Here is a 24921-nt window from a genome sequence, read left to right as displayed (position 1 = left end):
ATCCTAGCACTTCGGGAGGCCAAGGCGGGTAGATCACTTAAGGCCAGAAGTTCAAGACTAACCTGGCCAACATGGCGAAATCCCATCTCTACAAAAAATTCAAAAATTAGCCGGCGTGGTGGCACATGCTTATAGTTCCAGTTACTCAGGAAGCTGAGGCAGAAGGATCGCTTGAACCCGGAAGGCAGAGGTTGCAGTGAGGTGAGATCGAGCCACTGCACTCCAGCCTGGGAGACAAAGCAAAACTGTCTCCAAAAAAAAAAAAAAAAGAATTAGGAATTTTCTTTTGTTGTTGGTTTTTTTTTTTTTTTTGGAGACAGTTTAACTCTTGTTGCCCAGGAGTACAATGGTGCAATCTCGGCTCACTGCAACCTCAACCTCTGCTCCTGGGTTCAAGCAATTCTCCTGCCTCAGCCTCCCAAGTAGCTGGGGTAGGGCAGGCACGCGCCACCACACCCAGACAATTGTTCACCATGTTGTTCAAGCTGGTCTCAAACTCCTGACCTCAGGTGATCCACCCACCTCGGCCTCCCAAAGTCCAATTACAGGCATGAGCCACCACGCCCACCAGGAATTTCCTTTTACCTTTTGCTTTAATTTAATGTTAATAAACATTACTATAACATTAAGGCCAACAAAAAGAAATGTTTCCACATTCGATTCATGAAACAATAAACAAATATTTATTTAAAACTATTGTAAGCCAGGCACTGTTCTAAGACAGACAAAATCCATGACCTCTAGGAGTTTATATTCTAATGAAGAACCTATAAAATAAATAAGCAAATAATAATATAATTTGTGATACCTACAATCTTACCACTGACAACTTTTTATTCCTCTTAATTTCCGTGTGTGTGTCTTTGTGTGTTTGTTTTGAGACAGGGTTTCACTCTGTCTCTCAGCTGGAGTGCAGTGGCGCAATCATGGCTCACAGTAGAACCCATCTCTTTCAAAAATTTTAAAAATTACTCCCGGCATGGTGGCTCCCACCTTGGCCTCCCAAAGTACTGGGATTACAGGCCACCACAGCACTTTGGGAGGCCAAGGTGGGAGGATTATTTGAGCCCAGGAGTTTGAGACCAACCTGGGTAACACAGTGAGATGCCACCTCTATTAAAAATAAAATAAATTTAAAAGTATAAAAAACAAATAAAAATAAAACATAAAAAATTATTTTTAATTAGCCAGGGGTGGGGCCAGGTGCAGTGGCTCACTCCTGTAATCCCAGCACTTTGGGAGGCCAAGGCGGGCAGATCACCTGAGGTCGGGAGTTCGAGACCAGCCTGACCAACATGGAGAAACCCCATCTCTACTAAAAATACAAAATTAGCTGGGCATGGTGGCACCTGCCTATAATCCCAGCTACTCGGGAGGTTGAGGCACGAGAATCCCTTGAACCCAGGAGGCAGAGGTTGTGGTGAGCCGAGATTGAGCCATTGCACTCCAGCCTGGGCAACAAGAGCAAAACTCCATCTCAAAAAAACAAAATTAGCCAGGGGTGCTGGGTGGCACAAAATCCCAGCTACTTGGGAGGCTGAAGCAGGAGGATGGCTTGGGCCTGGGAGGTCAAGGTTGCAGTGAGCTGTGCACACACCACTGCACCCCAGCATGGGCAACAGAGCAAGACCGTCTCAAATAAGAGAGAGATCTGAACAGGAAAAAAAAAAGTACATATTTTCATATTTGAATTATAAAAGTGGCTTTTTTTTTGAGAAGATAAATACATAAGCACAAATAATAATTTCTAATGTGCCAACTATCACTGTTAGCGTGTTGATACGCTTCTAGGTTTCTTTTTTTTTAAATGGCAAGTGTTGGGTTTTTTTTTAGCTCAGATACGTTTAGAAAAAAGATAATTGTATTTATCTTTCACCAGAAAAGGAGAATCTAAAACAAATTCTGACTACCTTCAGACTGTAATATTGAGACGAAGTTTTTGAATAAGTCAGCCATACTAGGAAAAGAAAGTGTGGCAGGAGTAAAAGAGGGTGCTCAGCAGGGACAGAGGCACCCAGCAAGTGAGCAGGAATCCATAAACTATAGTCCCAAAGGCCATGTTCTGCCATTTGTTTTCATATGCCCCACAAGCTAAAAATGATTTTTTACATATTTTAATGGTTGAAAAAAATCAAGGTAATAAAATTTTATGACATGTAAAAATTATATGAAAGGCCAGGTGCAGTGGATCACACCAGTAATCCCAGCACTTTGGGGGGCAGAGGCGGACAGATCACCTGAGGTCAGGAGTTTGACACCAGGCTGGCCAACGCAGTGAAACCTGCTCTCTACTAAAAATACAAAAAAAATTAGCCGAGTATGGTGGCGCATGCCTGTAGTCCCAGCTACTCGGGAGGCTGAGCCAGGAAAATCACTTGAACCCAGGAGGCAGAGGTTGCAGTGAGCCAAGATTGTACCACTGCACTCCAGCCTGGGCAACAGAGTGAGACTCCGTCTCAAAAAAAAAAAAAAAAATTACATGAAATTCAAATTTCAGTGTCTATATATAAAGTTTCCTGAAACACAGCCATTTCATTTGTTTGTGTATTATCGTCTGTGGCTGCTTTTGTGCTGTTATCTAGCAAATGGGCTCGCTGCCCACTATGCATTGAAGCCAATACTATGGCACCAGCTTTTTTTTTCCCCCTATCTCCTACAGGAAGGAGACCTCCTACAGGTAGGAGGCACCAGCTTTTGAGAAAAGAAACGCTTTCTTGCAAGGCAGACTAGTGAGGAAACAGGAGGCCCAGCTCAAATCTATCTCCCTGATTTGGAGTCTGGGACAAGTTTTAAGAGGTTGGAGGGCAAGGGAAAAGATCTGGAAATGTTGGCTTGCCAAGGTCCGATTGGAGGGCTTCAAACTTAACCATTTCGGTAAGGTATGCTGAGGCGAATTTTAGCCCTGGATCTTTACAGCCAATGGACCCGTTGCTTCTGAAAAGGTTCCAGCATTCAAGTTCTGGTCATGTCCCAGACTTCTTGGTTCCGCTGGGGGAAGAGAGGAGGGATGTTGGTTCTGGGTGTTGTTAGAGATCAAAGCTTTTTCTATTGTGCATGCCCAGGCTACATGACTTGCAATCTTGGCTCTTTTATATCTACAAAGTAACCTGACATTCTGTTATCAACAGAGTAGACACTCTCTGGGCTGGTCCTGCAGTTTACTACCACAACAGAATTGAGTAGTACTTAAAAGAAAAGCTAAGGCCCATAAATTAAAATATTTACTATCCAGTCCTTTAGAGAAAACATTTGCCAGCCCCTCATCTAGAGGCCTGAAAGTAGTACACACATGTATTATGGATAAAACAAGTTGCGTATGAGGGAGACATATGGCGTGAGATAAACTATGAGGTAGTGAGCTTTATGTGTCAAGCTAAGTAAGGAATCTGAACTTGTCTCAACTTGATTCCATTTACTATGCAAAGCCACTAAAGAATTTTATTGAGAGTAATTTGATCAGATAAACCTATGTAAAGACAATTATCTTTTTTCTAAATGTATCTGAGCTAAAAAAAACAACACTTGCCATTTAAAAAAAAGAAACCTAGAAGCATATCAACACGCTAACAGTGATAGTTGGCATATTAGAAATTATTATTTGTGCTTATGTATTTATCTTCTCAAAAAAGCCACTTTTGTAATTCAAATATGAAAATACGTACTTTTTTTTCTGTTCAGTTGGTCGCCTTTAATGAAAATACATATTTTTAAATTCAGATTCATATACACACACAAAATTTGTTCTCCACGTTCTCTTTCTCCCCCTCCACCCCTTTAAGTGGAAAGACAAAGTATGCGGAGGAGGAACCTACACATAGCAAAAAAAATGAAAGTGTACCTCTGTCACACTTGTAAAGGATAAATCACATTCTACCATTTCAAATTATGTATTTTATTTTTTATTTTTCATTTTTATGTTTTCATAGAGATAGGGTCTTGCTATGTTGCCCAGGTTGGTCTCGAACTCCTGGCCTCAAGCAATCCTCCTTCCTTGGCCTCCCAAAGTGCTGGGATTACAGGTGTGGGCCTATGTACTTTCTTTATAGACATGAAAGAATAAAATGCTTGGATGCAACATTGTGGCAGAGAACTCTTCTTATATATGGCTTTTATCATATCAAACAAAGAGCTAAATCAATATCTTATTGAAACTAGAAACGTTAAAGGATAAGAGAAAATGCAGAACTTCAAGTCAAATTAAAATGTTGAAAATTGATGTAAGACTGCATATAACCCTGAGAATATAATTATGGGCTTAAGAAATGCAGTCCCTGATTTATACTACAGTACTTTGCACTTACTGATATATTGCTTGTTAATATTAAATTCCTTCCTATGCTTCAGTTCCTCAACTAAATTGTCAGGGCTCATGTGCAGAGAACTATGCCTTTTATTTCTTTTGTGTGTCCCCCACACTGCACCTCATACAATACCCATATATGGCAGGTACTCAATACATGCTTATGATTGAATGACAAAATAATCAACCCTACTTTGGACTCACAGGCTGAAAAATCTTCACACCTACAATTCACACCAGTAAGCCTCCTTCTATCCAACAATTTAAAGGACATTCCTGGGGTGAGTACTGCTGATTCTACTGGATTTATCACATTAGGTTCCGTCTCCAGCAAAGAGCTCAAAGTACATGTGTACTGTTACAATAGAATTCCCAACTACTGAGAAGGTGGGTGAAAGTGGGCAAGTGAAGGAAAAATCTATTATAATAGCCTGCCTCCAAAGAATAAGCATTATTCAGCCCTAGAGAATAAAACATTCCTAATATGTCTCTGAACTAAGACTCCTAACTGACATTCACTAAACTTCGTACTGGCTAAATTATGCCACAATGAATATCACTAAAACCAACAACTTGACATAATAAAAAGATCCTAAAAATCTCAGCTAATGATCCATATGATCGTGTATTGTAAGATCTAGTTTTTAATTACTTATTCTTTGGCCAAAGCAAAACTTTTAAACTTTTTCAATGCATTATGATTAAGCATCTACCACATGCCAAGCACTGGGGAAACAAATGAATTTTTTTAAAAGCCAAAATACCAACTGATTTTGTATTTTGCTATAAATTGAAGTATAAGCAACAGCATTGAGGAAGTACCATGCAGTGAAGAGGTCAATTTTATCCGCGAAATTGGGGAAAATTACATAGCAAATTTAAGGTGGACATTGAAGACTGAGTAGGAGTTTGAGGCAGGGCAGCAGGAGGAGAAAGAGTAGTCCAGGCCAACAGGGGGTTATAAAGGAGCCAAGCACATTGGGCACAATAGGTGTGATAAAGAGGAGAAAAGATAAAAAGGAGCGAGATGACGTAGAGTACTCAGACAATGAAGGCTCTGGTATGCTAAGCTAAGAAGTCTGGGGGTTTATGTCCTCAAACAATGGAGAGAAAGTAGAAATCTTCAGACAGGAAAGTGACAAAAACATGAGGATTCAAGTAACAGGAAGAGCCTAGTAACATTATAATCATCTCAAAGGCATTATTCAGTGTTATACTATTTACATGTTGCTCAGTCAATTTGGTCCTGATACCAATACAAAAGAAATTTAAGTATATATTACAATCTATCCCACTCCATGATATCAGTAGTCTCAGGGCTCAGTCATTGGCCCTCTTCTTTACTCCCTAGCTGACCTAACCAGTTACATGTTTTTGTTTTTAGTTTTGTTTTTTTGAGACAGGATCTCCATTTGTCACGCAGGCTGGATGGAGTGCAGTGGCACAATCTCAGCTCACCGCAACCTCCCGGGTTCAAGAGATTCTCATGCCTCAGCCTCCCGAACAGCTAGGACTACAGGCGCGCACCACCACACCCAGCTAATTTTTTGTATTTTTTAGTAGAGACAGGGTTTCACCATGTTGGCCAAGCTGGTCTCAAACTCCTGACCTCAGGTGATCCACCTGCCTCGGCCTCCCAAAGTGCTGGAATTACAGGCATAAGCCACCATGCCTGGCCCTGAAATCATCTTATTAGCTCATTGCCTACCAAAATATAATTTCCATGAGGGCATGGACTTTGTCCTGTTCACTGCTCAATCCTTAGCACCTGGCATGCAGTAGGGCTCATTAATTATTTGTTGTTGAATTGTAAGATTTTACCTAATTGATCTAAACTATCCGATTTATATTTTCATCCTATTATGAATAATTGAATAATTCCTTTCCTACCTTTGAATTTAGATCCAATTCTTGATTACCAGAATGTTCTTAAAACAGAGTCCTAAAACAGCTTAAAGACTGTTATAATAAGCTATATGGTACTAATTCCTTTAATTCCTTTCTACAATTAGCCCTTCAGGCAACTTCATCATTATTTTTCCTTGATTATAATATCCACTATCTTTTTTCTATATTATTAGGCTTGTCAATGTATTACTTATTATAAATGCTACTGGTAGACATGTGTAGAATATCAACAAATATTTACTTTTATATTGCAAGTAACAAATTTTATTAATATTAGCTATAGAAAAGCAAACATTTAAAAACCAAACTGACAGCCAAGTGATCAAGGTCACATCAATAGTGACAATCATGTTGATACTAAGTACTCTAATCCCAGTCTAATGATGAAAAAAGCATCAAATCCCAATTGAGTAACATGCTACAGAAAACCTGACTGGTATTCCTCAAAAGTGTCAAGGTCATCAAAAATAAGGAAAGCGTGAGAAACTATCATAGCCAAGAGGATCCTAAGGAGACATGACTACAAAAAGTACTGCGTTATCTTGGATGGAATACTGGAACAAAAACGAGACATTAGATAAAAAGGAAATCTGAATAAACTATGGACTTCTGTTAATAATAATGTATCATTATTGGTTCCTTAATTATAATAGGCTGGGTGTGGTGGCTCACACCTGTAATCCCAGCAGTTTGGGAGGCCAAGGAGAGCGGATCGCTTGAGCTCAGGAGATCAACCTGGGAAACATGATGAAAATCCATCTCTACCAAAAATACAAAAAAATTTAGCTGGAGGTGGTGGCACACGCCTGTAATCCCAGCTACTTGGGTGGCTGAGACACGAGAATTACCTGTTATTCCAGCTACTCAGGAGGCTGAAGTGGGAGGATCACTTGAACCCAGGAGGCAGAGGCTGCAGTAAGCAGAGATAGTGCCATTTGCGCTCCAGCCTGGGTGACAGAGAGAGACTCCATCTCAAAAACTAAAATAAAATAAATTATTTTAATTATAGTAAATATACTATACTAACATAAGATTTTAATAATGGGAAAAGCTGGAAGGGAAGCTAGGTATATGAAAACTCTCTCTGTAGTCTGCAATTTTTCTATAAATCTAAAACTTTTAAAAAATAGTTTTTTTAGGCCGGACACAGTGGCTCACGCATATAATCCCAGCCCTTTGGGAAGCCAAGGCAGGTGGATCACCTGAGGTCGGGAGTTCAAGACCAGCCTGACCAACGTGGAGAAAGCCCGTTTCTACTAAAAATACAAAAATTAGCCGGGCGTGATGACGCATGCCTGTAATCCTAGCTACTCGGGAGGCTGAGGCAGGAGAATCACTTGAACCCGGAAGGCAGAGATGGCAGTGAGCTGAGATAGCGCCACTGCACTCTAGCCTGGGCAACAAGAGTAAAACTCTGTCTAAAAAAAAAAAAAAAAAAAAAAGGTTGTTTTAGAGCCAAGTGTGCAGCTGCAGTCACAGCTACTTGGGAGGCTAAGGCAAGAAGATCCCTTGAGCCCAGTAGTTTGAGACCAGCCTGTGCAACATGGAAAGACCACTTGTCAAAAAAAAAAAAAAAGACGAAAATAGTTTTTTCTAATCCAATTCATCCAAAATCCTACTGCTTAAAAATGTTACCATTAGCTTATGTTTGATATTTATCTTTTTAGACTTCTATGTACAGTAATTCTCCTCTTATCCCCATAGGATACATTCCAAGATCCCCCAGTGTATGTCTAAAACCTAGGAGTATTGAACCCTATACACAGTATTTTTTCCTATACTTACATACTTACCTATAATAAAGTTTAATTTATAAATTAGGCACAGTGAGAGATTAATAACTAATAAAATATAACAATATACTATAATAAAAGTTATGTAAATGTGGTCTCTCAAAATATTTTCAGACCACGGTTGACAGCAGATAACTGAAACAGAAACCATGGATAAGGGAGAAGTACTATAAAGGGATATATACAAGTATATTTCTACAAAAATGTGATCCATAATTTTGTAACCTGCTTTGTTCACTTATCACATGCTTTCCAAGTCATTAATAGAGATCTGTATCATGTTTACCAGGTACAAAGTACTCCCCTCTATAAAGGCACCGTATTTATTTTTTTATTTTTATTTATTTATTTTTTGGGACAGACACTCTGTCACCCAGGCTGGAGTGCAGTGGCACAATCATGGCTCACTGTAGCCTTGACCTTCTGGGTTCAAGTGATTCTCCTGCCTCAGCCTCCTGAGTAGCTAGGACTACAGGCATGTGCCACCACACCAAGCTGATTTTTGTATTTTTGGTAGAGACAAGGTTTTGCCATGTTGACCAGGCTGGTCTCAAACACTTTGTCCACGGAGCAAGTGTTTAGTATGTGCCTGCTGAGTGACTTTGTAAAGATTCAAAAAAAAAAAAACTCTTGGCCTCAAGGAATCCTCCTGCAACAGCCTTGTTCAATTTTTTTTTTTTTCTCACAATTTGCCAGGCTTTGCTGATTACTGGATCTCCTCAACCTAAAAAAATTGGCTGGCACATAGTAAACACTCAATAAATATAAATGAATACTAAATAAATAAATTTGTCTTTTAACTTTATCGTGTTTCTGCCAACTAGACAGATGTTTTTTGTAATAACTGTATCAATCTTTGTCATCTTTGTCTTTATGGATTCGCCTTGACAGTCATGCTTAGTAGAACAGCTCCTTTCTCTTTTGCTGAGCCTGGGTCTCACTCTGTTGGCCAGTCTGGAGTGCAGTGACACATCACAGCTCACTGCAGCCTCAACCTCCTGAGGTCAAGTGATCTTCCCATCTCAGCCTCCTGAGTAGCTGTGACAACAGGGACGTGCCACCACACCAAGCTAATTCTGAAATTTTTTTGTACAGATGGGGTCTCACTCTGTTACCCAGGCTGGTCTTGAATTCCTGGGTTTGAGCAATCCTCCCACCTGGGCCTCCCAAAGTGCTGGGATTATAGATATGAGCCACGTGCCTGGCCTCATCCTATTTCAAGACTGGAAAACTGTTTTCCCAGTTTTTTAAAGTAGTAATTTTCTGATTTCACATTTTATATTTTAATATTTAATTTGGGCCAGGAGCAGTGGCTCACTCCTGTAATCTCAGCACTTTAGGAGGCCAAGATGGGAGGAAAACCTGAGGTGAGGAGTTCCAGACCAGCCTGGCCAACATGGTGAAACCTCGTCTCTACTAAAAATACAAAAATTATCAGCCAGGTGCGGTGGCTTAGGCCACCCACCCAGCACTTTGGGAGGCCAAGGCAGGGGGATCATGAAGTCAGGAGTTCGAAACCAGCCTGGCCAATATAGTGAAACCCTGTCTCTACTAAAAATACAAAAATTAGCTAGGTGTGGTGGCAGGCATACTCTGCCTGTAGTTCCAGCTACCTGGACCCTATCTCTACTAAAAATACAAAAATTAGCTAGGTGTGGTGGCGGCGGCATAGTCTGCCTGTAGTCCCAGCTACTTGAGAGGCTGAGGCAGAAACCACTTGAACCCGGGATGCGGAGGTTGCAGTGAGCTGAGATCGCACCATTGTACTCCAGCCTGGGCGACAGAGCGAGACTCCATCTCAAAAAATAAAATTAAAAATATATATATATATAAATTACCTGGGTGTGGTGGCCTGCACCTATAATCCCAGCTACTTGGGAGGCTGAGGCAGGAGAACTGCTTGAATCCAAGAAGCAGAGGTTGCAGTGAGCTGAGATCATGCCACTGCACTCCAGCCTGGGCCACAGAGTGAGACCCTCAAAAAAAAAAAAATTTTAATTTGGCTGGGCTCGGTGGCTCATGCCTATAATCCTAACAACTTCAGAAGGCCAAGGCTGGAGGATCACTTGAGGTCAGGAATTCCAGACCAGCATGGCCAACACGGTGAAACCTCGTCTCAACTAAAATTACAAAAATTAGCCGGTGTAGTGGCGGACACCTGTAATCCCAGCTACTCGGGAGTCTGAGGCAGGAGAACTGCTTGAACCCAGGAGGCAGAGGTTGTGGTGAGCACCACTGCACTCCAGCCTGGGGGACAAGCCCGAAACTCCCTCTCAAAAAATATATATATAATTCACCTAGATTCTTTTTTTTTTTTTGGAGACGGAGTTTCACTCTTGTTACCCAGGCTGGAGTGCAATGGCGCGATCTCCGCTCACCGCAACCTCCGCCTTCCCGCTTCAAGCATCCCAAGTAGCTATGATTACAGGCATGCACCACCACACCCGGCTAATTTTGTATTTTTAGTCGAGACGGGGTTTTTCCATGTTGGTCAGGCTAGTCTCAAACTCCCGACCTCAGGTGATCCACCCGCCTTGGCCTCCCAAAGTGCTGGGATTACAGGCGTGAGCCACCACGCCCGGCAATTTTATTTAAATTTTAAGGTACAAATCCCATTTTTTCTCCAAACAGTTGATTGTTCCAACATAATTTTGGAACACCTTCCCTACTGATATAAAATACCACCTTTATAACACTAAGTAACCTTATATATTTCTAGATTATTCTGTTTCACTACTCTTGTGTTCCAGGGTTGCTACTTACATTTTGATTATCATAGCTTTATTTGTATATTCTCTAGTACAAGTCCTTTCCTCATTCTTCTCTTCCAAGAAGGTTCTTAATTTCTAGGTTTACTTTTTCAAATGAATTTTAAAACCATCTTGTCAAATTTTCAAAAGGAAATCTGGTTGGAATCATGTAAAACTGCCAGCCAAATCTCTCTGTTGCTATTTTCCTCAGTGGTAAAATGGAGATAACAGTACTTACCTCGTAGGTTTGTTATGAGAACTAAATGAATTAAATACAGTAGAAAGTATTTAGACCACCAAGCCAGAAAGATGTTAACTATAATAATTACTCAAAAGTGACAGCTATTATGATTGCTCAATAAATGTTTTCCAGATGTGTTCGCACAAAATTCGAAGACTCTTTTTAAGATAAATTAAAATGTATCATAAAACATAAGCAGTGGTATGGAAAACATACAATTTATACTTTTCTTCACCAACGCCTTGACCCGTCTTTGGTGAAATGAAGAGCTAGAACTGGGAGGAGAGACCAAGAAAAATACCAAAGGCTGGTTGGTACCAGGTCTCAAAAATTTTACAAAGATAGCCCACCAAGTGGAAACGAAGACTTCTAGGCCCTTCTAGTCAGTGTTATGGGGCATCAGCATTTCACTTTTAAATACTATTTCCCCATCTCTGCAGTTATGACAATAGTAGTTACCTTTTGATTTCCTCCCAGAAAATACATAGGGATTAGATGTCTAAAAGACAATATTTTTCAAATGAGGTCGTGGGCCCCTATAAAGTATAAATGGGAATGATAAAGATGGACAGACACGCCCAGAATATTATAACAAATTACCTCCACCAGCTTTCCCACATCACTGTAATGATTGAGAGGGGCGTGGCTGTGGGTTTTTTTATTTGGGGGTGGTGGTTGTCTCATTATAATTGTTAAGAATTTGTTAAATTTTTTTTATCTGCATGAAATTGAGGTGAGGAAGTCAGAGGCCGTATGAGGGACCCTAAAAGGTGATCTCCTCTACCGAGCTGAATGAGAAATGGAAGCCGAGGGTGGCAAGATGAAACTAGCCAAAGGCCTGGATCCCAGGCCTCCGAATTCCCAGATCTCGGCTCATCCCAGTACACCACACAGCTTCTCACCGACGCTTGCCACGCTTCGATGTGGGAGGAGTAAAAACAGGCAATCCGACCGCAGCAAAGACGCTGGAAAACCACAGGCCGGCGCAGTCGAAGGCACGTGACCCGCCACGCCCCCCCACCCTCCCCCTGCCCCGCGCCAGCAGCACGCGCTGCCAACCTCGTCATGTGACCTTCACGCGGCCCCAGCGCTCCCCCTGCTTGGCGACTCTTTCCAGCAGCCATTTTGCTGAGAACTTGTCGTCTGTGCTCACCGCGGAGCAGAACGCCACGAAAAGCCGCGGCCAGAATTTACAGGCCGCACACGCGCTTCGAAAGACCGCTCAGGCCGTCAGGGCCCGGTCGAACCTCACTGAACACGTCGCACCCCGGGGCGCCGGGGAAAGCTGTGGGTGCGCCTCGGCCTGAGATTGGCTGTGGTGTCCACGTGACGCCTCAGCCCCCCCCCCCCCCCCGCCACCCTCTCCTTCCCCCCAACTCACAAAAACACCCAGACTCTTAACACTTCGCGCCAAGAACACGCCACCAGGCGCGTGGGGACGGGCGTAGCGCGTGGCAAGCAAGGCGCCTGCGCGTACCTGCCCGGGCCGACCGCAACCGACCCACGCGCCGCTCCGCTCGCGGGTCCCGGAATCCTCGCGCTGCTGGACCACCCGGCTAGTCATTGGCTGCCAGTGCGGGTCACGTGCTGGTCGCAGGCCCGCCCCTACCCGCTAATCACCTGGCACAGAGCTCGAAGCGGCGCCGAGTCGTTCGCACGCGGAGAGGGAGGGTAGTTGGAGGGCCATCCTTTTCTGCCGTTATGGATTTAAACCCATAAAGAGGAAACGAGAAACCAGAGGCTCAAAGCTAAGGAAGCTCGCACCTACCGGCTTAACTTCGCACGCCTCTCCAGGAGCCGGGAACCATCGCCCTTGGGCGCTCCCCGATGCACGCCGGGATACGCCTGGCGCCCCTCGGTGTGCTGCAGAGCATGCCGGGAAAGGCACCTCTCCCGATCTCCTGGCGCTCACCTCCCGGGCGTTCCTTTCGTGTCCCCTTGAAAGCCCGGTCCTTGGGCTTGGAATGAGACGGTTTGGGTAATTATGGGAGTGTGGCGAGGTATACCAGGCACTTTCAGCCCCTCCTCTCCCACTTGTTTGATCTGTGTGGTCTTGGGGAAACCGTTTAACCTCTCTCCACGGAGCAGGCGTTTAGTGTGTGCCTGCTGAGTGACTTTGTAAAGATTCAGGGGAAAAAAAAAAAAACCAGCAAGGGTATTTGCCTGCAAATGAACTGCCAGCCCTTTCCTGGCCAGTGAAAAAGAATGCTAATTTAAATGCAACTTACCAGGAGCCCCACTTGAGAGTGGAAATGGCACTTAGAATTTCCCTTGGGATAGAAGATGAGACCTTTCTTGCTAAACTTATTGCTACTGTTGGGGAAAGTAGGGGTGGTAAGAGCACGAGGCGTTTTAAAGGAGGCGGGGACCTGTCTGTATCACAGTTACTGGTTCCACCTCGTACGAAATATAGTATATTGGAAACGAGAAAAAAAAACACCGTCTCCTAACTCAGAAAAAGTGGTCATGCATCAGAACCAATTAACTCTGTAACGTATTCACAAACTGCCCTTCAGGTCAAAACCTAATGTTTTACTCCCATGAAATCCCCACTTAAAACAATTCACACCTTTTCTGCTTTGAACTCCATTCTTCAGCTTTGCCGGATTTTAGAACGATTTCATCAATTCTTAAAGAGATGATTAAGCTTGAAGAATTTGACTAGCGATGGTCAAGCTCAAGAGCTCTTATTTATAGATTAAAAATTAAATGTATTCATTTATAATGTGGTTATCAAGCCAAAATATAGTTTGGGGCACCCTTTTCTAATTTCAAGGTACTTCATAAGCCTAATTATCAGAAAATTATTCCCTGACTAGAAAATCAAAAGAAAGGGTATTAGATGATCATACGTAATAAAAAGCATTAAATTGTAAGCATATGATGTTACACTTGAAGTTTATAAAACATTCCAATATTCTTCATTATATATAATCCTTATAACAACTCAGAGAAAAGTGCTATACTAGTATTATCATTTTCTGAGTCAGTCTTGAGTGGGAATCTGGAAAAATGTATCTTAACACGTTCTTCAGGCAATTGTTATGCACAACTGGGTTTGGGACCTATTGGCTATAGTGGAAAGAACCCAAGGTTTGAAGTCAGACAGATCCATGTCAACTTGCAGCTCTTTTTCTTCCTGCACTCTGATTATGGTGAACAGGTTTTTGAACTTTTTTTTTTTTTTTTTGAGACCGAGTCTCACTCTGTTGCCCAGGCTAGATTACAAAGGCGTGATCTCAGCTCACTGCAACCTCCATCTCCCGGGTTCAGGCGATTCTGATGTCTCAGCCTCCTGAGTAGCTGGGATTATAGGCGCCTGCTACCATGCCTGGCAATTTTTGTATTTTTAGTAGAGATGGGGTTTCACCATATTGGCCAGGATGGTCTCGAACTCCCCACCTCAGGTGATCTGCCTGCCTAGGCTTCCCAAAATGCTGTGATTACTGGCGTGAGCCACCACGCCTGCCCGTTTCTGAACTTTTTGATTTTCAGTTCCTTTAACTGCAAATTGAGGCCAGTTTGAATGGTCTTTGGGTTTTTTTTGTTTGGTTGGTTGGTTGGTTGGTTCTTAGACAGAGTCTCACTCTCTTGCCCAGGCTGGAGTGCAATGGTGCGATCTTGTCTCACTGCAACCTCCGCCTCCCGGGTTCAAACAATTCTCCTGCCTCAGCCTCCTGAGTAGCTGGGATTACAGGCGCACACCATGTTGCCTGGCTAATTTTTATTATTTTTAATAGAGACAGGGTTTCACCATGTTGGCCAGGCTGGTCTGGAACTCCTGACCTCGTGATCCGCCCGCCTCGGCCTCCCAAAGTGCTGGGATTAGAAGCGTGAGCCACTGTTCCTGGCTTGTCTGTGTGTGTGTGTGTGTGTGTGTGTGTGTGTGTGTGTGGTTTTGAGATGGAGTTTCACTCTGGTTGCCCAGGCTAGAGTGCAATGGCACAGTCACGGCTCACTGCAACCTCCGACTCCCGAGTTCAAGGGATTCTCCTTTGTCAGCTTCCCAAGTAGTTGGGATTACAGGCATGAGCCACCACGCCCGGCCTGGATTGTCTTTGGATTGTCATAATGATTCTCAGATCAAAATATTTAGAACACCTGTCATAATCCCTGATAAATAGGATGAACTCTATGAATGTGAGTGCTAGTTAGTGGTAAGGTTGCATTCAAACTAGCACCCTGTACTCTGTGCAGTACAGCACATTGTTGAATCTTTTTTCTCCGCTATTCTGTTTCTCCCCTAGACAGTGCTAGAGGAACACTAACAGATTCGTGTACCACAGATCTTTTTTGGAATCCTTGGTGACTACTGCCCATCTGTTGGTATATATATTTACATTGTCTCCCACCTTCATTTCAGTTTTTTTTTCTTAACTTGTTAAAATGCTGAGCTGTAGACATTATTGCAGTAAAATAATGCTGATAGAGAGATGATTAGAGAGGGCACCTGTGCCTGAACTTCAAGGAGACTAAAAATTTTTATATAAATATCTCAAAGTAAAGACACCTCAAAACTCACTCTTCACTTATATAACAATATCTCAGATGCTCTCTTCCCGGCCTCCTTCCAGTGGTTCCATAGAACCTCTACTAGCTTCATCATTTACCCTTAGAAAAGGGAGGGATTTGCTTAGGCAGAACTTCCCATAGACATCTGAAACTCAGCATTTCCAAAGCCAAGCTAATTATCCGTCCCTTCACCACTACACACAAGTACTACAGCATTCCTCTACATGGGCAGTATCACCACCATTCCAGTAACTTTGCCAGGCTACGAAACCTGTCTTACCCTCAGCTGACTCTTTTCATCTATTTTCCACGTTTACTTGATCCCAGAGTTCTGTTGCTTCTAACATTTGAATGTCTTTGTTTTTCTTTTTCTTTTCTTTTTTTTTTTTTTTTTTTTTTTTTGAGATGGAGTCTCACTCTGTTGTCCGGGCTGGAGTGCAGTGGCACAATCTCAGCTCACTGCAACTGCAATCTCTGCCTCCCAGGTTCAAGCGATTCTCCTGCCTCAGCCTCCCAAGTAGCTGGGATTACAGGCACACCCCACCACACTGGGCTAATTTTTTTTATATTTTTGGTAGAGATGGGGTTTCACCATGTTGGCCAGGCTGGTCTCAAACTCCTGACCTCAAGTAGTCCACCCACCTCAGCCTCCCAAAGTGGTGGGATTACAGGCATGAGCCACCGCACCCAAACTAAATGTCTTTTTTTTTTTTTTTTTTTGAGGTGGAGTCTCACTCTGTCACCCAGGCGGGAGTGCAGTGGCATGATCTCGGCTCCCTGCAACCTCCACCTCATGTGTTCAAGCAGTTCTCTGCCTCAGCCTCCTGAACAGCTGAGATTGCGGGCGCCCACCACCACACCCGGCTAATTTTTTTGTATTTTTAGTAGAGACGGAGTTTCACCATCTTGGCCAGGTTGGTATTGAACTCCTGACGTCGTGATCAACCTGTCTTGGCCTCCCAAAGTGCTGGGATTACAGGCATGAGCCACAGCGCCCGGCAGCCTAAATGTTTTGTAAATTTAATACCTACTTTCCATTTCCTCTACCATTACACTAATTAAACTTTTATCTCTGTGAGACCCTACAAATATAGAAGTATTCCACTATAATGACAATAGCATGTTAAAATTTATTTCAGAATACCAAATTGTATATGCAATGAGATATTATTCAGCCATAAAAAAGAAACCACTGCCATTTGCGACAATATAGATAAACCTGGGAGATATTAAGCTATATGAAATAAGTCAAATACCATCAGGCCAGGTGTGGTGGCTCACACCTGTAATCCCTGCACTTTAGGAGGCCAAGGCAGGTGGATCACCTTAGGTCAGGAGTTCGAGACCAGCCTGGCCAATGTGGCGAAACCCTGTCTCTACTAAAAATACAAAAATTAGCCAGGCATGGTGGCTTGTAATCCCAGCTACTCTGGAAACTGAGGCACGAGAATCACTTGAACCTGGGAGGCGGAGGTTGCAGTGAACCAGGATCAAGCCACTGCACTCCAGCCTCCTGGGCAAAAGAGTGAGACTCTGTCTTAAAAAAAAAAAAAAAAAAGCCAGGCACGGTGGCTCACGCCTGTAATCCCAGCACTTTGGGAGGCCAAGGCAGGCTGACCACCTGAGGTCGAGAGTTGGAGACCAGTCCTGACCAACATGGAGAAACCCCATCTCTACTAAAAATACAAAATTAGCCAGATGTGGTGGTTCATGCCTGCAATCCCAGCTACTCGGGAGGCTGAGGCAGGAGAATTGCTTGAACCCAGGAGGCAGAGGTTCCAGTGAGCCAAGATCATGCCATTGCACTCCAGTCTGGGCAAGAGAGTGAAACTCAGCCTCAAAAAAAAAAAAAAAGTAAGTTTTATATATGTGTATTTTACCACAGTTTTCAAATTAGAAAATAATCAATGAGATACCACTGCACTCCTATTAGAATGACTAAAATCCAAAACACTGCCAACACCAAATGCTGATGAGGATGTAGAGGAACAGGAACACTCAGGCATTACTAGTGCAAAATCATACAGCCACTATGGAAGACAGTTTGGTAGTTTCTTATAAAGCTAAATGAAGTGTCTTACTATATTACCCAGCAATAACATTCCTAGGCATTAGGCCAGATGTGGTAGCTCATGCCTGTAAGCCCAATGCTTTGGAAGGCCAAGACAGGAGCCCACGTGTTGGAGGTTAACAGTGAGCTATGATGGCAACACTGTACTCCCACTTAGGCAACAAAGAGAGACTCTGTCTCTAAAAACAAAGAAAAAACACACAAAAACAAAAACGTTCCTAGGTATTTACCCAAATGAGCTGAAAACATGTCTGCACAAAAACCTACACACAAATGTTTATAAAAGCTTTATTCATAATCAGCTGGGTGTGGTGGCTCACACCTGTAATCCCAGCACTTTAGGAGGCCAAGGTGGGTGGATGGTTTGAGGTTAGGAGGTCAAGCCCAACCTGGGCAAAATGTCAAGACCTCATCTCTGAAAAAAGAAACGAATAAAAAACATTAGCCAGGTGTGGTGGTGCATGCCTGTAGTCCGAGCTATTTGGCAGGCTGAGGTGGGAGGATCACTTGAGCCCAGGAAGTTGAAGCTGCAGTTAGCTATCAGTGCACCACTGCACTCCAACGTGGGTGACAGAGTGAGACCCTGTCTCAAAAAATCAATAAAAATAATTGTTACTTTTAAAAATAAAAATAAACTTTATAAGACATTGATAATTTCCAATGTATCAACTTTTTATTTTATGGTGAGTACTTATTGTGCCTTACCTAATAAAGCTTTGCCCATCCCAAAGTTGTACAAATTTTCTTCTGTGTTTTTTGCATGATTTTTATTGTTTTCTGTTTTGCATTTAGGTCTACTATACACCTCAAATTAATGTCTGTAAAGGCCGGGTGCAGTGGCTGACGCCTGTAATCCCAGCACTTTGGGAGTCCGAGGCAGGCGGATCACGAGGTCAGGAGATCAAGACCATCCTGGCTAACACGATGAAACCCCGTCTCTACTAAAAATACAAAAAATTAGCCAGGCATTGTGGCAGGTGCCTGTAGTCCCAGCTACTCAGGAGGCTGAGGCAGGAGAATGGCGTGAACCTGGGAGGCGGACCTTGCAGTGAGCCCAGATGGAACCACTGCACTCCAGCCTGGGCGACAGAGCGAGACTCCATCTCAAAAAAAATAAATAAATAAATAAATAAATAAAATAAAAATAAAAAAATCTGTGTATGGTGTGAGGTAGGGGTGGAGATTCATTTATTTCATAAGGATGTCAAGTTGATCCAACACTATTTGTTGAACATTATTTTCCCTCTTTGAAGTACCTTGACATCTGTATTAGTTGTCTGTTACTGTATAACAAATTACCTCTAAAATTTAGCAGCTTAAAACAACAAATACTTATTACCTCATTGTTTTTCTGGTTAAGGAATCTGGTCACAGCATACCTGGGTGCCAGTGGCTCACAGTGTCTCATGAGGTACCAGTCAAGCTGTTGGCCAGGGTTGTAGTCTCAACTGAAGGCTTGACTCAACGTGAGGGGAGTCTGCTTCCAAGCTCCTTTGTGCTTCTTGGCAGGCCTTGGTTCCCTGCCCCATAGGCCTCTCCACAGGCCTACCTCACAACATGGCAGCTAGCTTTACTGATAGTAAACAGTCGAAGAGAGATACAGTTACCCCAAAATGTAAGCCATAGTCTCTTTTAAACCTAACTCTAGTTGTGACATCCTCTGACACCTATCAGCCCACGCTCAAGAGAGATTACATGTGGATGTGAATACATGGAGGTAGGAATCATGATATTCAATGACATGTAATCTCTATTGAGTGTGACCTGATAGATTAGGGTCCATCATTAGAGACTGGTCCATCATAACATAACACCTTTGTCAAAAATCAATTGTCTGTATATGTTTGGGTCTATTCCTAGGTTGTATTCTGTTCAACTGACCTAATTTGTCCATTTACTACTGCTATGCTGCCTTGATTTCTGTAACTATAATATGTCTTGAGGTCGGTAGTATAGGTCCTTCAACTTATCTTTTTCAAAACTGTTTTGGCTATTCCAGGCTGCAATGCAGTGTCATGAACATGGCTCACTGCAGCCTGGACCTTGCAGGCTGAAGGAATCCTTCCACCTCAGCCTCGCAAGTAGCTAGGGTTATGCACCACCACACCTGGCTAATTTGTAAAGTTTTTTTATAGAGACAGGAGTCTCACCATGTTGCCCAGGCTACTCTCAAACTCCTAGGCTCAAGCAATCCTCCTGCCTTGACCGCCTAAATTGCTGAGATTACAGGCGTGAGCCACTGCACCTGGCCCTTGCATTTTCATATAAATTTTAGAATTGGCTCATCAACTTCTATGAAAATCCTGGTAGGATTTTTAATGGAATGGCATTGGATCTATAGATCAATTCATGAATAATTAATATTTTAATATTGAGACTTCTGATTCATTAACATGTAGTCACAATACATATATCTAACAGAGGACAAAAATCCACAATATATTAAGAACCCTGTAATAGGCTGGGTGCGGTGGCTCACACCTGTAATCCCAGCAATTTGGGAGGCCGAGGTGGGCAGTCACTTGAGGTCAGGAGTTCGAGACCAGCCTGGCCAACATGGTGAAATCCTCTCTCTACTACAAATACAGGAAAATGGCCGGGCGCAGTGACTCCCGCCTATAATCCTAGCACTTTGAGAGGCCGAGGCAGGTGGATCACCTGAGGTCAGGAGTTCAAGACCAGTCTGGCCAACCTGATGAAACCCGGTCTCTACTAAAAATACAAAAATTAGTGGGGCATGGTGGCAGGCACCTGTAATCCCAGCTACTCTGGAGGCTGAGGCAGGAGAATCGCTTGAACCCGGGAGGCGGAGGTTGCAGTGAGCCAAGATTGCGCCATTGCACTCCAGCCTGGGGGACAAGAGTGAGACTTCCTCTCACAAAAAAAAAAAAAAAAGAAGAAAAACTAGCCAGGTGTGGTGGCAGGAGCCTGTAATCCCAGTTACAAGGGAGGCTGAGCAGGAGAATCACTCAAACCCGGGAGGCAGAGGTTGCAATGATCTGAGATCGTGCCACTGTACTCCAGCCTGGGCAACAGTGAGACTCTGTCTCAAAAAAAAAAAAAAAAAACTGTAATAATAATAAAACAAAAATCCAATTTTTTTTTTTTTTTTTTTTTTTTTTTTTTTTTTTTTTTGGAGACAGGGTCTCTGTCACCCAGGCTGGAGGGCAGTTGCAAGATCACAGCTCCTTAGCTCACTGCAGCCTCAGCCTCCTGGGCTCAAGTAATCCTCCCACCTCAGCCTCCCACTTACTAGGGAGTAAGTGGGACTACAGGCATGCAGCACCACCCCTGGCTAATTTTTTGTATTTTTTGTAGAGATGGGGTTTGGCCATGTTGCCCAGGCTGACCAATATATTTTTCTCATTTTTTTTTTTTTCAGACGGATTCTTTCTCTGTCACCCAGGCTGGAGTGCAGTGGCGCAATCTCAGCTTACTGCAACCTCTGCTTCCCAGATTCAAGCGATTCTCCTGCCTCAGCCTCCCTAGTAGCTGGGATTACAGGCTCCTGCTACCACGCCCCGCTAATTTTTGTATTTTTAGTAGAGACAGGGGTTTCACCTTGTTGGTCAGGCTGGTCTTGAACTCCTGCCTTCAGGGTGATCCACCTGTCTCTGCCTCCCAAAGTTCTGGGATTATAGGCATGAGCCACCACACCCAGCCTACAGGCCTTTTTTTCTTTTTCTTTTTCTTTTTTTTTTTTTTCAGATGGAGTCTCGCTCTGTCACCCATGCTGGAGTGCAGTGGTGCAATCTCAGCTCACTGCAACGTCCGCCTCCTGGGTTCAAGAGATTCTCCTGCCTCAGCCTCCTGAGTAGCTGGGACTACAGGCGTGTGCCACTACACCTGGCTAATTTTTTGTATTTTTAGTAGAGACAGGGTTTCACCATGTTAGCCAGGATGGTTTCGATCTCCTGACCTGATGATCCACCTGCCTCGGCCTCCCAAAGTCCTGGGATTACAGGCATGAGTCACCGCGCCTGGCCCCCTTTTTGTCTTATTATATATTTTGCTCTACACATTCAGAGAAACTTCTCTAGTAACAAACTATAGAAATGATTCCTGAAAGTATAGTCTTGGCCAATTTTTTTTTTTTTTTTAAAGAATTCAATTGGCTTTATTGCAGTTTTGTTTTTTGGGTTTTTTTGTTTTTGTTTTTGTTTTTTTTTTGAGAGACGGAGTTTCGTTCTTGTTGCCCAGGCTGGAATGCAATGGCACAATCTCGGCTCACCACAACCTCCACCTCCCAGGTTCAAGCGATTCTCCTGCCTCAGCCTTCCTAGTAGCTGGGATTACAGGCATGTGCCACCACACCAGGCTAATTTTATATTTTTAGTAGAGACAGGGTTTCTCCATGTTGGTCAGGCTGGTCTCGAACCCCTGATCTCAGGTGATCTGCCTGCCTCGGCCTCCCAAAGTGCTGGGATTACAGGCATGAGCCACCACGCCCAGCCTATTGCAGTTCTAGAATCAGGCAATAATTCATTCCATAAAACAGAAAGTGTTCAATGGCCAATATCTTTTAAATGAGTAAACGAACTGACATTTTACAAAAGAAAATCTACAAATGGTCAATAAACATATGAAACATGCATAACACCACCAGTTATTAGGGAAATACAAATTAAAACCACAAAGAGATACCAGTTCACATCCTCTACAATGTCTAAAATTAACAAGACTGACAAGGTCAGACGTGGTGGCTCATGCCTATAATTCCAGCACTTTGGGAGGCCAATGCGGACAAATCACCTGAGGTCAGGAGGTCGAGACCAACCTGGCCAACATGGTAAAACCCCGTCTCTACTAAAAATACAAAAGCTAGCCAGGTGTGGTGGTAGGCACCTATAATCCCAGCTACAGAGGCTGAGGCAGGAGAATCACTTGAACCCGGGAGGGGGAGGTTGCAGTGAGCCAAGATTGCACCATTGCACTCCAGCCTGGGCAACAAGAGCAAGACTCCATCTCAAAAATAAATAAATAAATAATAAAAAGACTGACAATAACAAGTGTTGGCTAGGATTTGTAGCAACTAAAACTCTCATACATTGCTGCTGGGAGTATAAACTGCTACAATTCAGCCTAGGCAACATAGTCAGACCCCGTCTCTACAAAAAAATTTAAAAATTAGCCAGCAGTGGTGGTGTGCACCTGTGATCCCAGCTACTTGGGAGGCTGAAGTTGAAGGATCTCTTGAGCCTAGGAGATTCAGGCTGCAGTGAGGTAGGATTGCACTGCTTGACTTCATCCTAGACAACAGAGTGAAACCCCATCTCTATTAAAAAATCGTACAATTGGTCAGACGCAGTGGCTCACACCTGTAATCCCAGCACTTTGGGAGAGTGAGGCGGGTGGATCACTGGAGGTCAGGAGTTCGAGACCAGCCTGGTCAACATGGCAAAACCTCATCTCTACTAAAAAATACAAAAATTAGCCGGGCGTGGTGGCAGGCGCCTATAATCCCAGTTACTCAGGAGGCTGAGGCAGGAGAATCACTTGCACCCGGAGGAAAGAGGTTGCAGTGAGCCAAGATCATGCCACTTTATTCCAGCCTGGATGAAAAGCAAAACTCCGTCAAAAAAAAAAAAAGGGTACAACCCTTTGGAAAACAGCTTGACAATTGTTTATAAATTTAACATATACTTACTCTATCACCTAGCAATTTAACTCCTAGGTATTTACTCAAGAGAAATGAAAACATATATCCACTAAAAACTTTGTGTCTTTCTTTGAGACAGAGTCTCACTCTGTTGCCCAGGCTGGAATGTGGTAGCATGAACACAGCTCATTGCACTCTCAACCTCCAGGATCAAGCAATCCTCCAGCCTCAGCCTCCCAAGTAGCTGTGACTACAGGTGTGCGCCACCACATCCAGCTAAAATTTCTTTTATTTTTAGTAGAGACAAGGTATTGCTATGTTGCTCAGACTGGTCTGGAACTCCTGAGCTCAAACAATACACGCACCTCGGCCTCCCAAAATGCTAGGATTACAGGCCTGGGCCACTGTACCCAACACACACAAAAAACTATTGTATTAAAAATTTTATAACAGCTTTATTCATAATAACCAAAAACTAGAAACAACTCAAATGTCCATCAACAGATAAATAAGTAAACAAATTGATTATCAATGGACTATATTCAGCAATAAAAAAAAAGAATGGAGTTCTGGAGTTTGGCAATAAAAAGGAATGAACTGCTGATATATCAACAATATAGATGAATGGCTGGGTGCAGTGGCTCAGGCCTGTAATCCCAACACTTTGGGAGTCTGAGGTGGAAGGATCACTTGAGCTCAGGAGTTCAAGACCAACCTGGGCAACATAGTGAAATCCCCCAGCCATCTCTATTTAAAAAAAAGGAAAAAACAATATAGATGAATCTCAAAACACATAATAAGCAAAAAAAGCCAGACATATATTAATACACAGTGTATGATTCCATTCTGTAGGACATTCTAGAACAGAAAAATTAATCTACGATGTGGTGGAATAAAGATGGCCCATCTTTGTCACTCTCCCCACTGAAAAGTGGAATTTATTTTTCCATCCCCTTGAATTTCTTCTAGGCTCGTGCCTGCTTTGGTCAGTAGAATACAGCTGAAGTGATGTTGTACCAGTTTTGGGTCTGGTCTTTACAAGCACTGGTAGCTTCAACTTTCTCCTTCTTGGCACCCACCCACCATGTTGTAAGGAAACCCAAACAGCCACATGGAAGACAGTTCTAGTTGAGCTCCCAGCCCAGAGCCTATCCCAACTCTCCAGCCATGTGAGTGAAGTGAATTCTCCAGCCCCAGTCAAGCTACCCCAGGTGACCCACAAAGCAGACAAACTGATTCCACTAAACCATGACCAAATTGCAAAGTCATGAGCAAATAAATGATTTTTATTAGTTTTTGTTGTTGTTGTTGTTGTTGTTGTTGTTTTTGAGACAGAGTCTTGCACTGCCCAGGCTAGAGTGCAATGGTGCGATCTCAGCTCACTGCAACCTCCGCCTCTCGGGTTCAAACGATTGTCCTCCCTCAGCCTCCCGAGTAGCTGGGATTACAGACGCCTGCCACCACGCCCAGCTAATTTTTGTATTTTTAGTAGAGACAGGGTTTCGCCATGTTGGCCAGGCTGGTCTTGAACTCCTGACCTCGTGATCCACCCACCTCGGCCTCCCAAAGTGCTGGGATCATAGGTGTGAGCCACCGCGCCCAGCCAATGATTTTTATTCTTTTAAGCCACTGGGTTTTGGGGTGACAAAACAATCTACAGATATAACAATCTATAACCAAAACATACGGGAGTAGAAATCACAACAGTATTACCTGTGGGAAGAGGCAGGATCAATGGCAAAGGGGC

General features: G+C 43.2%; 2 protein-coding genes and 1 pseudogene across 7 annotated transcripts in view; 1 reads left to right on the top strand and 2 right to left on the bottom strand.

Moving 5' to 3' along the window:
- The window catches only part of MGA (MAX dimerization protein MGA), a 157393-nt gene extending 144300 nt beyond the window's left edge, over window positions 1-13093 (bottom strand). The window contains exon 1 of one of the 6 annotated variants that reach the window (XM_063652597.1): window positions 12761-13093. The gene's annotated coding sequence lies outside the window, so the exon portion shown is untranslated. Of the gene's footprint in view, window positions 1-7056; window positions 7156-12373 lie in introns of those variants that run through there. The other 5 variants (XM_063652600.1, XM_063652601.1, XM_063652595.1 and 2 more) reach the window with 5 other exon arrangements.
- Window positions 1-24921, top strand: part of LOC129013842 (oxidoreductase HTATIP2-like) — a 34053-nt gene that overhangs the window by 3724 nt on the left and 5408 nt on the right. The window contains 2 exon segments of the mRNA XM_054450584.2: window positions 11875-12279; window positions 19107-19190. Coding sequence (XP_054306559.1) covers window positions 11875-12279; window positions 19107-19190 — 489 coding nt within the window.
- On the bottom strand, window positions 21577-21653 carry LOC129014909 (small nucleolar RNA U3; annotated as a pseudogene).

Source organism: Pongo pygmaeus, chromosome 16 (genome assembly GCF_028885625.2).
Source record: "Pongo pygmaeus isolate AG05252 chromosome 16, NHGRI_mPonPyg2-v2.0_pri, whole genome shotgun sequence".
In the NCBI taxonomy this organism is placed as follows: domain Eukaryota; kingdom Metazoa; phylum Chordata; class Mammalia; order Primates; family Hominidae; genus Pongo; species Pongo pygmaeus.
This window is presented reverse-complemented; position numbering and strand designations above follow the sequence as displayed.